The sequence below is a fragment of the Hyperoodon ampullatus genome (assembly GCF_949752795.1).
Source record: "Hyperoodon ampullatus genome assembly, chromosome: 6".
Classification (NCBI taxonomy): domain Eukaryota; kingdom Metazoa; phylum Chordata; class Mammalia; order Artiodactyla; family Ziphiidae; genus Hyperoodon; species Hyperoodon ampullatus.
Window position 1 is genome coordinate 104920770 of NC_136919.1, and position 13459 is coordinate 104934228.

A 13459-nucleotide genomic window follows, 5' to 3' on the forward strand; every position below is an offset into this window, starting at 1 on the left:
GTTTGGGTACAACCAAACATGACTTCACAGTGAGGGTCCCTCACTCCATGCCTCAGAGACATCCCTGAAGCTAAGGGATACCCAGCCCAGCCTGGCTGAGCAGCCCTGAGTCCCAGACACCAGGGTTGGTTGGCCCTCCCTGTAGTCTCACTGGTCTGTGGCCCACAGGCCACCTCATTATCCACTTAATATTTGCATCAAATCTCCATTTTGTCTGCTTTCTGGACTATTTTAGAAGAAAACTTTGTGATGTCCCCAGGCAGGGAAAGTACTGTCCCCTACCTTGAAAAGAGGTGACCTGGAAACAGAACCCCCCGCCCCATCCCATACCTGCTGTTAAAGTTGGTGCAGAGACAGAGCCTGACCATAGCAGTCAGGGCACTGAGCTCTCCATAGATGCCTGAGGAAAGCTAGAGGCCAGGGCCACCTCACATGGTGTGATGCAGCTGGTTAGGCCTGGTGGGCCTCAAGGAGGTTCACACCTGCCCACCGCCCTCCACCCCAGCTGGGAAATGATAACTCTTCTGAGATGCCTTCAGGCCAGGGAGGATAGATTCCCAAAGTCGTAGCAAACACTAGGCCCCGACAGTCTTCCTCCTGACCCTGGGACCAGACAGAAGGAATGGTGCCATTCCAACATTGCATTGGATGTCAGCATGTGGCCACAGAACCTCTGCTCATCAACTGTCTTTGTCCCCTCCAGATGGTGAGCGCCAACTCAGAGGTGCCTGCAGTGGTAGCCACTGGTGGAGGGGGTGCTGCAGGGGTGAGTGACGCCCCCGGCTTTGACAGGAGTGGGAGGTGGAAGTTGGGGTCAGTCCAGGGTGACCTGAGGGTGAGGGTTTAGCCTCCCCCTTCCATGTGACCTGGGTCCTCACAGTGATGGCCTCTGGGGCCTGTTGGTGGAGGGCTGGGGCAAGCCCGCTGGGACCCAGATGTCTATTTCCTTGGGTGGGTGAAGGTTACACAGCTGAGTTCTTCTGAAGACTTGTGCTCTTTACCACAGGTAAAGTATGCCTGGATGAAATGTGGATCAAGGCGGTACCTGGCCCTCAGGAGGCTCAGTCAATGTGGGCGGAGAAGGCGTGGTCCAGGGTCAGATAGCCTGTGTCCATGTCCCCACCCTGACAGGGCCAGGCCACGGGACTATGCCCGAGTCCCCCCTGCTCTGTCAGTTTGGGAGATTAGTAACAGGGTAAATGTGTGCGCCTTGCATGCAGTGAGTATCCAGTACAGGGAAGCATCATTATTAACCACTAGGCCTAATAGTCGTGAAGTCTGATGACAATTATAAGCCTAGACTACCAAGGAGGTGCTGTACCCTGCATCCTGAGAGGGGATTCTCCTGGGCATCTTCGCTTTGCCCTATCCCTCAGTTTTCCGGGCTCAGAAGGAATGAGTGGAGGCCTGAGCCCCAGCCTGACCCCTAACAGGGGGTTTGCTCCTAAAGGGGAACTTCTTCCATGGGTAGGTCGGTACTGCCCCCACATTCTCTCCACTGGGCTTGCCTCTCCTTCCCTCCCCGCCACTTCTCTTTCTCACATCCCTCATCTGGGCCAGCACTCCCTTGGTGGCAGGTGCTCCCCAGTTGGACAGCAAAGTCTGCCTGAATTTAGCACCAACTTGCAGAGCTCCTTCTTTTCTGGCTACAAGGGCCACCCTGCTGGTCATCACAGCCATTCTGGGTTGGCACTTGTTAGGGTCAACCCATTTTAGGAACAGGAAACGGGCTTGATAGGTGAGGAGACCTGGCCTTTGGCTCAAAGGCCTTGTGGTGGGACTTGACTTTCCTGGGACAGCAGCAGAGGGAGGGACGGATGTCTAGCTCATCATGGGGAGTAAATGTCCCTGTCCTGACTTAGATTTTTAGTAAGAACATTAGTCCCCTCCTCCCACACAATCCATGCTGCTGGGTAGCATGGAGCCCCTGCTGAGGCCCCAGAACAGATGTGCCCAGATGCCCCAGTCCCCTGCTCTGTTACAAGAGCAGAAGCTTTGCCAGGTCACCACACGACCCCTGACCCGACGTGTCTCTGACTGCCAGGCACTGGGAAAACCTTGAGGAGTTTTTGGGCTCCCATGGAGGGACGGAACATTTCTAGGGCATGATGGGCTTCAGGGACCAAGTGAGAGGAGGGAACCCCCTTATTTGAGTGCTACTGCTGCCACAGGGTGGCACTGCGAGAACCAAAGGGAGCCTGTGCTAATCTGTTTGAACTCAGAGTCAGGAAATCTGAAAGCAGCACCATCAGCAGGGGAGAGATGGTCTTGTCACAGTCCCTCATACTCCCTGAGGGGCTTCCTGCATTGTGGCTCTGTCTGGCCTTGCCTTCCTTCCAGCCCACCCTCCCCCACCATGCCCTGGCCTCCCTCACTTGGCCACATCCCAGGGCCTTTGCACCTGCTATATCCCCTCTGTGCAGAATGCCTCAATTATGCCTACTGTGCCCCAAGGCCTCATCTGTGAAGCCCTCGCAGCTGAACCCAGAGTCACTGACAAGTGTTTCTCACATGAAGCAACCCACCATCAGCTTTCTGAATCACCAAACTGTGCGTGTGAGGCTGGCAGTGTGCTATTGGGCTCCTTTCTGGAACGTCTAGGAATGTCATGAAAAGCAGCTTGCACACTCAAGCATCATCTGTGTAACTAACTGCCCAGAGAAAAATGACAGATGGGGCCTCTTCAGCTTTCCAATCAGCTCCAGGGTCCCTTGGCCAGGGTCTCTGACAACCTCCATGACGGCCCTTTGCAGGAAGCACTGCTTCTCCCTGTCTCTGCAGGGGAGCTGAGCTGGACCCCCTGCAGGGCCCTCTGCTATCCGACCCCTGGCCTGGGGCATGCCGGAAGGCATCAAGGGCCGTGAGCAACCCCCATTCTTTGTAGGGTGAGTCCACAGGCAGGCCTCAGTCCGTGGATGCAGGGAAAAGTGGAAGTGGCTGCGGGCTGTGTGGTCAGGGAGACAGGGCTGAGGAAGATCCAGTGCCAAGGCAGAGAGAGAGGAGCAGGAGGTGAGGCTGGCACACATGACAGGCAGTGCCCATCAGAGAATGTTCTAGCTGGAAGGGACCTGAAGGTCACATGTTTAATGTTTTAACACGTGGAGTGGGTCCTGACATGAGGCTTTGGGCAACTCCTCCCCCTCTACCCTCACCTTCCCTTGGGTGGGGAGAAGAGAGAGAGAAGCTGTGTCAGGTGTCTGTTGGCCACTCGGGTGCCCCTTCGATTGGTTGCCCCACTCCTTTGACAGGTGAAAAGGTAACTGAGAGCCCCTGAGGCTCAGGGCCTCAGCCCAGTCCAGGGGTCTGCCCAGGCCAGGCTGCAGACTTGCTGGGCATCGATGACGACGCTCAGCCAGTGGATATGCAGGCCACCCCACCTTCTTCTACCCAGGGGCTCAGCCTTCCAAGGGCTCTGCAGCATCTTTGACTTGCCAGATGCTCGGGATCACAATTCAAGTTCAGGCCTCCTTGTCCCAGTCCCTTTATCCACCCCAAGCCAGGCCCAGGCCCTACAACAGACAAACGCTTGTCAGCAACAGACTTGCAGCTCTGGCCCCGGCACCCATGGCCCGGCCATGGTTTTTCTCATCTGTGTTTCTGATGAGCACAGGTTTTGGTGGACCCAGGAGGGCAGCTCAGTGAAGCTCCTGCCATAGAGGGCGAGTCTGAGATGTGCTCAGTGGATATTTGTGGAAAGTACCTCAAAGTGGGTTTTAATTCTTGCGCTAGAAAGAGTGATCTTTGCTACAACATGCCAGATGTTAAGCTTTTGGAGAGGAAATGTAATCTCACTCTTGGTGTGCTCATTTGATTTCCTGGTGGTGTCCTCAGACGCACAGTTCCCACAAGGCCCTCTTTCCTAAGAAAAGCTATACCCAAACCAGGAAGTTTTGCAAGGGAGTCTTGCAGAATCCAAAGACTTCCCCGTTCAGCAAAAGTTGCGTCTCTCTTCAGGAAGCACAGAAATGTCAGAGTCCAAAAGGCCTCCCAGGGCTCCAGAGCCACCATGGCAACATATGGACCCTTCCACGATGTCGTGAAAGGCCCCATCCCTGCCACCCATCATTCAGCGTGCACAGACTTAGTGCCACCCTCCCACCCCAAGCCCAGGACAGGGCTGCCCGTGAAGGGAAGAGGGCCTGGGCTGCACCCACCACAGGGCCAGGCCTAAGACCCAGGCCTATGTCCACACCCTTTAGGACCGATGATAACTGTGTGGCTCCATCTTCTGAGGCTGGTTGTCAGGGCCACTGTTTGGGCCCCGATTCTTACCTGAATTTTCCTCCTGCTTCCCTGCTTTGTAAGTGAATCTGCTGAAGAGAAAACGCTGAGTGAAACAGGCCCTGAGCACAGACCTCCCAGGCCCACGCTTGTGCATTTGGAGCGCTTTGGGTGAAGTCACTTGGCTGTTACTAGGGAAGCCACGGTTCCACACCTCCCTGGTTAGACTTGGCCCAAGCCTTTCCAATGTCTCCACGTCCAAAGAGAAAATCTGAGCCCCTCCCTTCGGTTGACTTATTCTATATCCTCATCCAAAAAGGAAGTATGGTTGGCCAGGAAGACCTGTCCTCAACGATGCAGGTGGGCTCACCTCAGCCACCTGGTCACCAGCCCTCGGTGCTGGGAACTGCCGCCGCATCAAGCGTGGGCCATGGTGGCTTACAGTCTTCAGCACCGAGGAAGCTGGTACCCAGCCAAGAAAGCTGGTACTCAGACCCTGTCTGCTCACCGAACTGCAGCCTACAAAAGGAAGCCAGGATGGGTCGCTCTTCCAAGCCCCAGCCCCAAGATGCCTGGCTCTAGGAACTGCCCTCTGGTCCCTCTGGCCAGGATGGGGTCCCTGCTGACCTTCAGCAGCTGAGCTCTTGGCCACATACCCCTGGCCCGCTACAGCCTCTCCTCCATCTCATGGGCAGCCCTGCCCCTCAGGGATGCCCCAGTAGCCCCCATGGCCTCCCTGTGTTCTCAGCAGTTGTGCAGGGCTGTTCGCAGCGTCTGGAGAGCCCAGGTTCTGCAGCACATGTAAGTGCTTGAAGGCAAGACAGCGGATCCAGCCACCCTGCCGCTGACCACTCCCACCTCGAGTGCCCTTGGTGTCCTCACCTGGAAAACAGGCATGGCAGGGTCACCATGAAGGTTGGTAGAGGGCTGAGGCTCCTGGGCCACAGCAGACCCAGGGACGGCCCCTCCTCTCTCTTCTCATGTCTGAGCCCCAGCAGTCCTGAGAGATGGTCTCAAGGGAAGGAGCCCTGAGTGGGGCAGACAGATGTGCCTCAGGGCTAGAGTGTGGCTGGCAGCCAAGGCCGGGTGACAGGGGTGGCCTCCAGTAAGGCATGTGGCTGTGGCGAGTGTCAGTATTGCTTGTCCGGTCTGTGCCGCCCATTTTCCACCCACAGGGCTCTGTGGTCCTGAGCTGCATGGAATAAACTGAGAGGGGGCTCAAGGTTTTCTTACACCCAGTGTCCATGGGGTCAGGGGTCATGAGATGGAGGAGGAGGTTGATGGGGTCTTGGGCAGAGCAAGTGTCCCTATCACCCTCAGAGGCACCAGCTGGTCCCAGGGCTCCTCGTACCAGGGGGCCAGGACTGGCCTCACAGCGGTGGGGCCCACAGTGGGGTCTATGAGCAGAGGCAGCAGAACTTGGAAGCATAGGCCAGAATTAGTGTGCTCAGGCTACTTAACAAAGTGCCACAGACACTTATTCTCTAACAGTTCTGAAGGCTGGAAGTTCAGGATCAAGGGGTTGGTAGGGCTGGTTTCTCCTGAGGCCTGTCGACTTAAAGAAAAACACACAACTTAGAGCTGAGTTTAGGTTTTATTCAGGATCTTACTGAGGACTGTAGCCTGGGAGACAGCTCTGAGGGACTGCTTGTAAGAGTGAAGGGAGGAGCCAGTATATGTACGAATTTTTTGTCTAGGAAATACATGTAGTCAAGCATACATTTTGGTAAAAGATTCCTGCTGTATCACAAAGAACAGATATCTTAGGTTAATACTTTTTTTTTTTTTTTTTTTGCGGTACGCGGGCCTCACTGTTGTGGCCTCTCCCGTTGCGGAGCACAGGCTCCGGATGCGCAGGCTCAGTGGCCATGGCTCACGGGCCCAGCCGCTCCGCAGCATGTGGGATCTTTCTGGACCGGGGCACGAACCCATGTCCCCTGCATCGGCAGGCGGACTCTCAACCGCTGCGCCACCAGGGAAGCCCTTAAGTTAATACTTTTAAGTGTTTTTCTCTGCATGGGAAGATGCAAGAATCTGGAGTCACTGAAATTCTTTCTGAGATGTGCCTCTATCTCGGGGCCTGTTTCTCCAACACACAGAATGCCTCATCTTGATTTTTCATCCTGAAGTCCCTCCAGGGTGCACGGTCGTGGGTGACGGCAGTGGGTGCATCTTAACCCTTATATAACTGGATGAGGAGCGGCACTCTTTGTTCTTTTTTTGTTCACAGGCATCTCTGCTTGGCATGTAGACAGCCATCTTCTCCCTGCGTCCTCACATAGTCCTGCCTCTGTGTGTGTCCATGGCCTAATCTCCTCTTCTTATAAGGACACCAGCTGTATTGGACTAAGGCCCACCCTAGTGACCTCATTTTACCTTAATCCCCTCTTTAAAGGCCCTCTCTCCAGTCACATTCCGAGGTGCTGGGGGTTAGAGCTGCAAACTATGACTTTTGGGGGATACAATTCAGCCCGTAACAGCCTCCATTGCCCAAGCCCCTCCCTTCTGTCCCCCTCATCCCCAACCAGTGCATCTCTTTCTCCTTAAACGTGCAGAGTTTATATGAAACATATTTTGAGCTTATTTTGTTCACATTTTTTTTAGGGAAGCTTTGGACACACACAAGTAGAAATAACAGACAGCGAGACCCCCACACCAGCCTGGAGCAACTTCAACTTTGTGCTGTTCATGTTTTATCTGTCTTTCCACCCCTATCCTCACCCCACCCCCACATACTCTTCTTTCTTCTGGAATTTTTTTTTTTTTTTTTTTTTTTTTTTTTTTTTTTTTTTGCATTACGTGGGCTTCTCACTGCTGTGGCCTCTCCCGTTGCGGAGCACAGGCTCTGGACGCGCAGGCCCAGTAGCCATGGCTCACGGGCCTAGCCGCTCCGCGGCATGTGGGATCCTCCCAGACCGGGGCACGAACCCGCGTCCCCTGCATCGGCAGGCGGACTCTCAACCACTGCGCCACCAGGGAAGCCCTGGAATTTTTTAAAACAAATCTCAGACCTCATTTTCTTCTGCTCAGAAACACTCATGTTAAACTTATTTTAAGTGTTTCTCTTTTAAACAGAAAAAGTGTCTCTGGGCCTCAGTTTCCCCATCTGTGCAGGGGAGAGGTTGAGACAAGCACCTCCAGTAGCCATTCTAGCTCTGACATCCTGGGGAATTTGATACATATCTGTGGCATTTCTTAAAATCTTAAGTTTGTGGTGAATTGACTGTGTTTTCTGCTGGGACCCCAGCGCCCCCTACCCACACAGAGAGGAAATGCTAAGGGGCTGGGGCTGTTCAAAGCTAGAAAGCTGTTTCATCAAACGATGGGGCATTTCCTGAGAACCATGGTAACATGTAAAGGCAATCAGCAATACCAGTCAGGATTCTCGTGATGTGACGGGGTTCAGGGCCAGGGGCGGTTCCTCACCCCACTTTACAGATGAGGAAACCAAGCTTGGAGAGGAGAAGTGACTTGTGCAGGGTCTCATGGCTGATGAGGGGCAGGGCAAGGGCCTGGGAGCTGTCCCCCAACTTGCACCACTCCTAATCATATGGGGAAACCTAATCAGACAGCGCTACTGGGCCCCCACCCCAGCCTCACCCTGCATGGTTGGTGCCCACTCCCACCTTCACTCCCTCCTGCCTCCTGCTCACCTCCCAAGCCCTTGCATCTGGTGGGGCTGGGGTCCTAGACACGACTGATGTCACTATGGCCAGGGGTAGGCAGCCAGAGCAGACCACATAGGTTCCCTCACCCAGCTCTCAAACCACTGCCCACAGTGCAGAGGGAACATAATCCTCAGTGGAAATGTGAGGCAGGAGGTGGGGGGGTTAGGGGGGCTGGTCAGCGAGTGGCTGATTTGCTTTTCTACGTGTCTACTGGTTTTCTTTCTCTTTCACAAGCTGTTCTCGGTGAACACTTGAGAAAATCCAGATAAGAGAGTCAGATAAGAGTAACTCTACCCCAAACAGCCAATGAGATCATCAGGGTGTGCTTCCTTCCCGTCTTTTTTTCATGCACGTACTCTTTTTGGTATAAACATTATACGCTACTGTACATTATTTTGCAACTTGCTTGTTTCCCTTAGCAATGTAACTTGACACCTTTAAACAGTCTTCCAACATGTCGCCTTGACATCTACCTCCCATGTATGATTTGTATACCTGTCCCTTAATTTTAGACTGCATCAGACTTTTTTGTTTTGTTTTGTTTTTTTGCGGTACGCGGGCCTCTCACTGCTGTGGCCTCTCCCTCTGCGGAGCACAGGCTCCGGACGCGCAGGCCCAGCGGCCATGGCTCACGGGCCCAGCTGCTCCGAGGCACGTGGGATCCTCCCGGACCGGGGCACGAACCCATGTCCCCTGCATCGGCAGGCGGACTCGCAACCACTGCGCCACCAGGGAAGCCCCAGACTTTTTAAAGTTTGTAAATATGTTTAACTAAAAAAGGAATAAATACTTTTTTTTTAAAAAAAGTAAAGTGATAGAAAGTGATAGAATAAAATGAAAACCTCTCTCCCACTGCTGCCTGCCACTCTCCAATTCCTCTTTGCTCCAAGGAGTTTGATGTGGTTCTTGTAAAACTTTTTGAGAAACCTTACACAAAACAGCTTGTTTAAATGTAAAAGAAAACAAACAAACAAGAAGTAAAAGCATTTAAAAAAAAAAATCATGGTTTTAATCTCAAAACCAAAGGATAAGCAGTGAACATAAGTATCCCAAGCAATGCAGGGACATTGGTCTGGTTTTGGCATAACGGTTGTTGCTGTTTATGGAGAGGGACTTTCCTGTGGGGAATGGCCAGTTAACAGGCCCAGAAGAAGAGGATTTGTGCTTCCTGTGTTGAGGCAGAGCTTCCCAGAATTCTGGGGGTTTTGCCAGAGTCCAGTTGGTTTTCAGATAGGGTCATCGGACTCCTCAGGGGGGCCTATCAAAGGCCCCTTCTTTTTTTTTTTTTTTTTTGGTGTATTAGTTTCTGCTTTACAACAAAGTGAATCAGTTATACATATACATCTGTTCCCATATCCCTTCCCTCTTGTGTCTCCCTCCCTCCCACCCTCCCTATCCCACCCCTCCAGGCGGTCACAAAGCACCAAGCTGATCTCCCTGTGCTATGCGGCTGCTTCCCACTATCTATCTACCTTACGTTTGGTAGTGTATATATGTCCATGCCTCTCTCTCGCTTTGTCACAGCTTACCCTTCCCCCTCCCCATATCCTCAAGTCCATTCTCAAGTAGGTCTGTGTCTTTATTGTGTTCTTGTGTCTAGTCTTAAAGATCTTCTAACCTCTTTGAACACATACCATGTTTCACGACTTCCCGTTGTCTTGCAGAAAGGACTCATCACTGCCCTCTTTTGTGGGGAATTCAGGCAGCGTCAGAGGAGATAGAGAGGGGAGTCCAGCCCCTGACCCTGCTCCCACCCCAGGAGAGTGCTCTCGCCCGTGTTGGGTGGGCAACTGCACACCCCTGAGTGCCTGGCATGGAGCAGGCACCATGCTCTGGGGTCCAATAAAGGACAGAGCGTGGAAGCAAGGGCCACCTGGCTGGATGCTGGGTGCAGACACCCCAGTCCTTGGCGTCTAGGCTCCTGTGCAGAGCAGCCACCGCTTCCCCCAGTGTGGGTTCCGGTTGTTATCTTTGCAGACACGCAAAGTCACTGACCTCCGTGGTGGGACAAGTCATTCCAAGCATAGAGTTCCTGTTCCCCTTGGAATCTCACCCCGTGTGACAGCAGGGCAGCTTCTGGGGAGTGAGGCTGGGCAGGGGGCCATGGCCAGTGTGGCTCCTGCTTAATTCCCTTCTGCACGTCCGGCCTTCTTGCCCTGCATGTGCATTGCCTGTGTATCGCACAGCTGCCACTCCACGTGCGCTGGGAAGCTGACTGCAGCCGTTTGCCTCCCACAGCTTGAGCCCAAGAGGGGGTCCTCTAAGACCAGACGTGACAAGGAGAAGCAGGGCTGCAGCAGCTGCGGCGAGACCTTCAACTCCATCATCAAAAGGAAGCACCACTGCAAGTTGTGCGGGGCGGTGAGTCCAGGTGGGAGGAGGCCAGCTGCTGGGGCCTCCATGTGCTCAGTTCCTCCTCCAAATCTTCTTTCCATGCACACAGACCCTTGGATCCTGGAACTTCTGAGCAAGAAGGCAGGCTCTGGAGGCCCAGCAGGGGCCAGACTTGGGGTGTCTGCCCTGTGGACAAGGCTCCTGACTCCCATGGCTCACAGACAAGCCCTTCCCCTCCCCATGCCGTTACACCTCTCCTTCCAGCCTCCTTCTGGATAGTCTTCTGGCCCTGGGCATTGGGGTCACAGGTGCCCTTGTCTTGCAGGTCATCTGTGGGAAGTGCTCCGAGTTCAAGGCCGAGAACGGCAGGCAGAGCCGTGTCTGCCGAGAGTGTTTCCTGACCCAGCTGGTGGCCCCCTCGAGCCCCAGCCTCGAGGAGCCCTTGGAGCCCAAGCAGAGCACAGAGGTGGGTGGGCTGGGGCTGGTGAGCCTTCCAGACACAAGACCCCAGAAGCCTTGACAGACTGTGCTCCTAGAGCTGTCGCCTTCCCTGGGACCAGGACTGGTAGGGCTCAGTTGGGTCCCTAGGCCACTGAGAGCAGCTAGCAGTTGAATGCCAAATATCACGTGTGTGCGTGTTGGGCTCTTAGGATCCAGTCATGGCTGAGAGCTTGGGAACCATTTGCACTCAGGAGTTAGATGGTGCATTAGTCAGCTCAGGCTGTATAACAAATACCACAGGATGGACAGCTTAAACAACAGAAACTTATTTCTTCATAGTCCTGGAGGATGGAATTCTGAGATCAAGGTGTCAGCAAGCTGGTTTCTCCTGAGGCCTCTCTCCTTGGCTTGTAGATGGACATATTCTCCCTGTGTCTTCACACAGTCTTCTCTTTGTGGGTGTCTGTGCCCTAATCTCCACTTCTTATGAGGACACTAGTCATGTTGGATTGGAGCCCATATATATGACCTCATTTTAACTTAATTACCTCCTTGGAGGCCCCATCACCAAACACAGTCACATGGGGGGTTAGGGCTTCAACATATGGGTTTGAGGGCAAACAATTCAGCCCACAGCAGATGGGAACAAGTGTCATCTTCACTCATGGTCACTCTGATTGAAGGCCTGGAGGCCCTGCCAAAACTCTGTATGTTAGAGGTCAAGTGCATCAGTATATTAGAACTGAGTGTAGGATTATCTCGATAGAGGAGAGAGGAGCCCCTTGCTCAGCCCCCTTGGCCCCCTCATCCATGCACTTTAAATGCTGTGTTTGGGAGACCCAGGTCTCAGGTCCGAGCAGGGACCAGCTTTGCCAGGTGTGTCTGAGGGGCTTCCTGGTGACCTAGGGGTTGTGTCCATGACTGCTCTAAACACATCAGAAGAAAGGGAAGGGTGGGTGTGTGGTGTGTGTGTGTGTGATGTGTACGTGAGTGAGTGTGTATGTTTGTGTGTACTGTGTGTGTGGTGTGTGTGAGGTGTGTGTGGATGTTGGGGGGGTGGTATGGGTGTATATGTGTGTGTGAATGTATGTGGTGTGTGTGATGTTATGTGTGAGAGGTGTGTGTGTGTACAGGGAAATCATCAACAGCCGCCACGTTCTGGTTCCCTGCTGTTCCATTTTTTCCTACCTTATCTTTATTTCTGTCCCGACCCTTCTTGTGGTCTCACTGCCTAGAAGGTCCAGCCCAATCCCAAGTGGCCTTGCAGTGGCCCTGGGGAAGCTCAGGCTGGCCCAGGCCTTGTCCAGTCTGTCTCCCCTTCCTCTCTCCCCCCAGAGCTTCGGCCTTGGTGCTTCCTGGAGAGTGGCTCTTACAAGGGAGACTCCACCTGACTTGTCCTCTGTGTCCCCAGAAGCCAGCCACTGTGGACCCCCCAGCCAGCCTGCTCTGTGGCCCCCTGCTGGCGTCGGATGGCGGCACAGCCTGGAGCAAGGTGTGGGCTGCCATCTCTGAGCCGGACTCCCTGCAGTTGGTGTTGCACCTTCGAGGAGGCAGCCAGGTGTGTCCTCTGTCCGCTGGGCCACACTGGGGCGGGGAGGGTCCACCCTGCTCCAGCAGCCCACAGCCTCAAGCCTGTGGTGCCCAGATAGGCCTGGGCCATGCAGCCTGGGGCCAACCCCACGTGGTGGGTGGCTCATGTGACCCTAGGGCCTGAGTTTCCCCGGCTGTCCAGAATCACCCTTCTGCTGCCCACTTGTGGGAGATGGTATTTAGTGATGCCAAGACTCCAGAGGCCGGGGTGCTGAGGCTCCTCTCCTTTTCTGCAGGATGGCCAGCTGCTGCATGCCATCCCCCTCTCTGGCTGCAGGGTGAGTGTGCCAGACCCCGCAGAGAGGCTGGATGTTGGACACATGTGGCAGCTGCAGCAGGCCCAGCAGTCTTTGTACCTGAGTGCCCCGTCCGCCGAGCTGCAGCAGCAGTGGTTGGAGGCCCTGAGCTCAGCAGCCCACGGGCACCTGGCCCAGGCCAGCCCAGGGGCCCAGCAGCCCCAGGCCCCAGCTGCCCCATGAGCTGAGTCTCTGCCGCGTCTCCTAGCTGTACAGCCACCGTGGCAGGGGCTGTACTCATCTGAGAGGTGGCATCAGGCCACATGCAGGCATGAAGGGAGCCTGGACCGCTGAGGGACCAACAGGCCACATAGCACTTGGCCCTGGAGGGTTCCTCCATGTCAGAGAGGAGAAAAATGAGGCCCAAACAGGGGGAGCCAATTGCCCGGGGTTACCCAGCACGTCCCTCAAAGACCTGGGCCTCTGCCCGCAGGCCCAGCAGTGTGGCCCAGAGTGGGGCGTGGGGTGACTGTCAAGAAAACTCCATCTGAGTGGGCAGTGAGGGGTCATCTGCGCCGGAAGACAGAAGGAGCTCATGGGTGGTGCCCAGGGACACCTGGTGGATGTCTGCAGTCATGCCACCCCTCCTGACGGTTGCCCACCCATCTATACCATCTACATCCATGTGAGCTGAACCATACTGGCCCCCTGGACTCCACCTCTCTCCTCTTTCCTCTCCCGGGGACTGGGCACACCCTGTGCCACCTCGTAGCTCGCCACCCCATTTGGAGATGCCCAAGGGAGTGAGTGGTGGGTTCCTGAATAACCGTGCTGCGAAATTACAGGGGGACCACACAGGCATCGTGTGGGGGCCTGAGATTTGTGCCTGCCTTCCCTGGTCGGTGGTGGACAGTGCTTATCTACATAAATAAATGCTGGCAGCCAACAGGTGGACACAGCCTTGGGGCA

At 54.6% G+C, this 13459-nt stretch overlaps 1 protein-coding gene across 1 annotated transcript in view; it reads left to right on the forward strand.

The window, feature by feature from the left end:
- The window catches only part of FGD3 (FYVE, RhoGEF and PH domain containing 3), a gene marked incomplete at both ends in the record, with an annotated part of 34533 nt that extends 21800 nt beyond the window's left edge, over window positions 1-12733 (forward strand). Inside the window, 5 exons of the mRNA XM_079706805.1 lie at window positions 704-766; window positions 10128-10250; window positions 10549-10689; window positions 12076-12222; window positions 12491-12733. Coding sequence (XP_079562931.1) covers window positions 704-766; window positions 10128-10250; window positions 10549-10689; window positions 12076-12222; window positions 12491-12733 — 717 coding nt within the window. The remainder of the gene's footprint in view (window positions 1-703; window positions 767-10127; window positions 10251-10548; window positions 10690-12075; window positions 12223-12490) is intronic.
- Window positions 12734-13459: the final 726 nt, after the last annotated feature.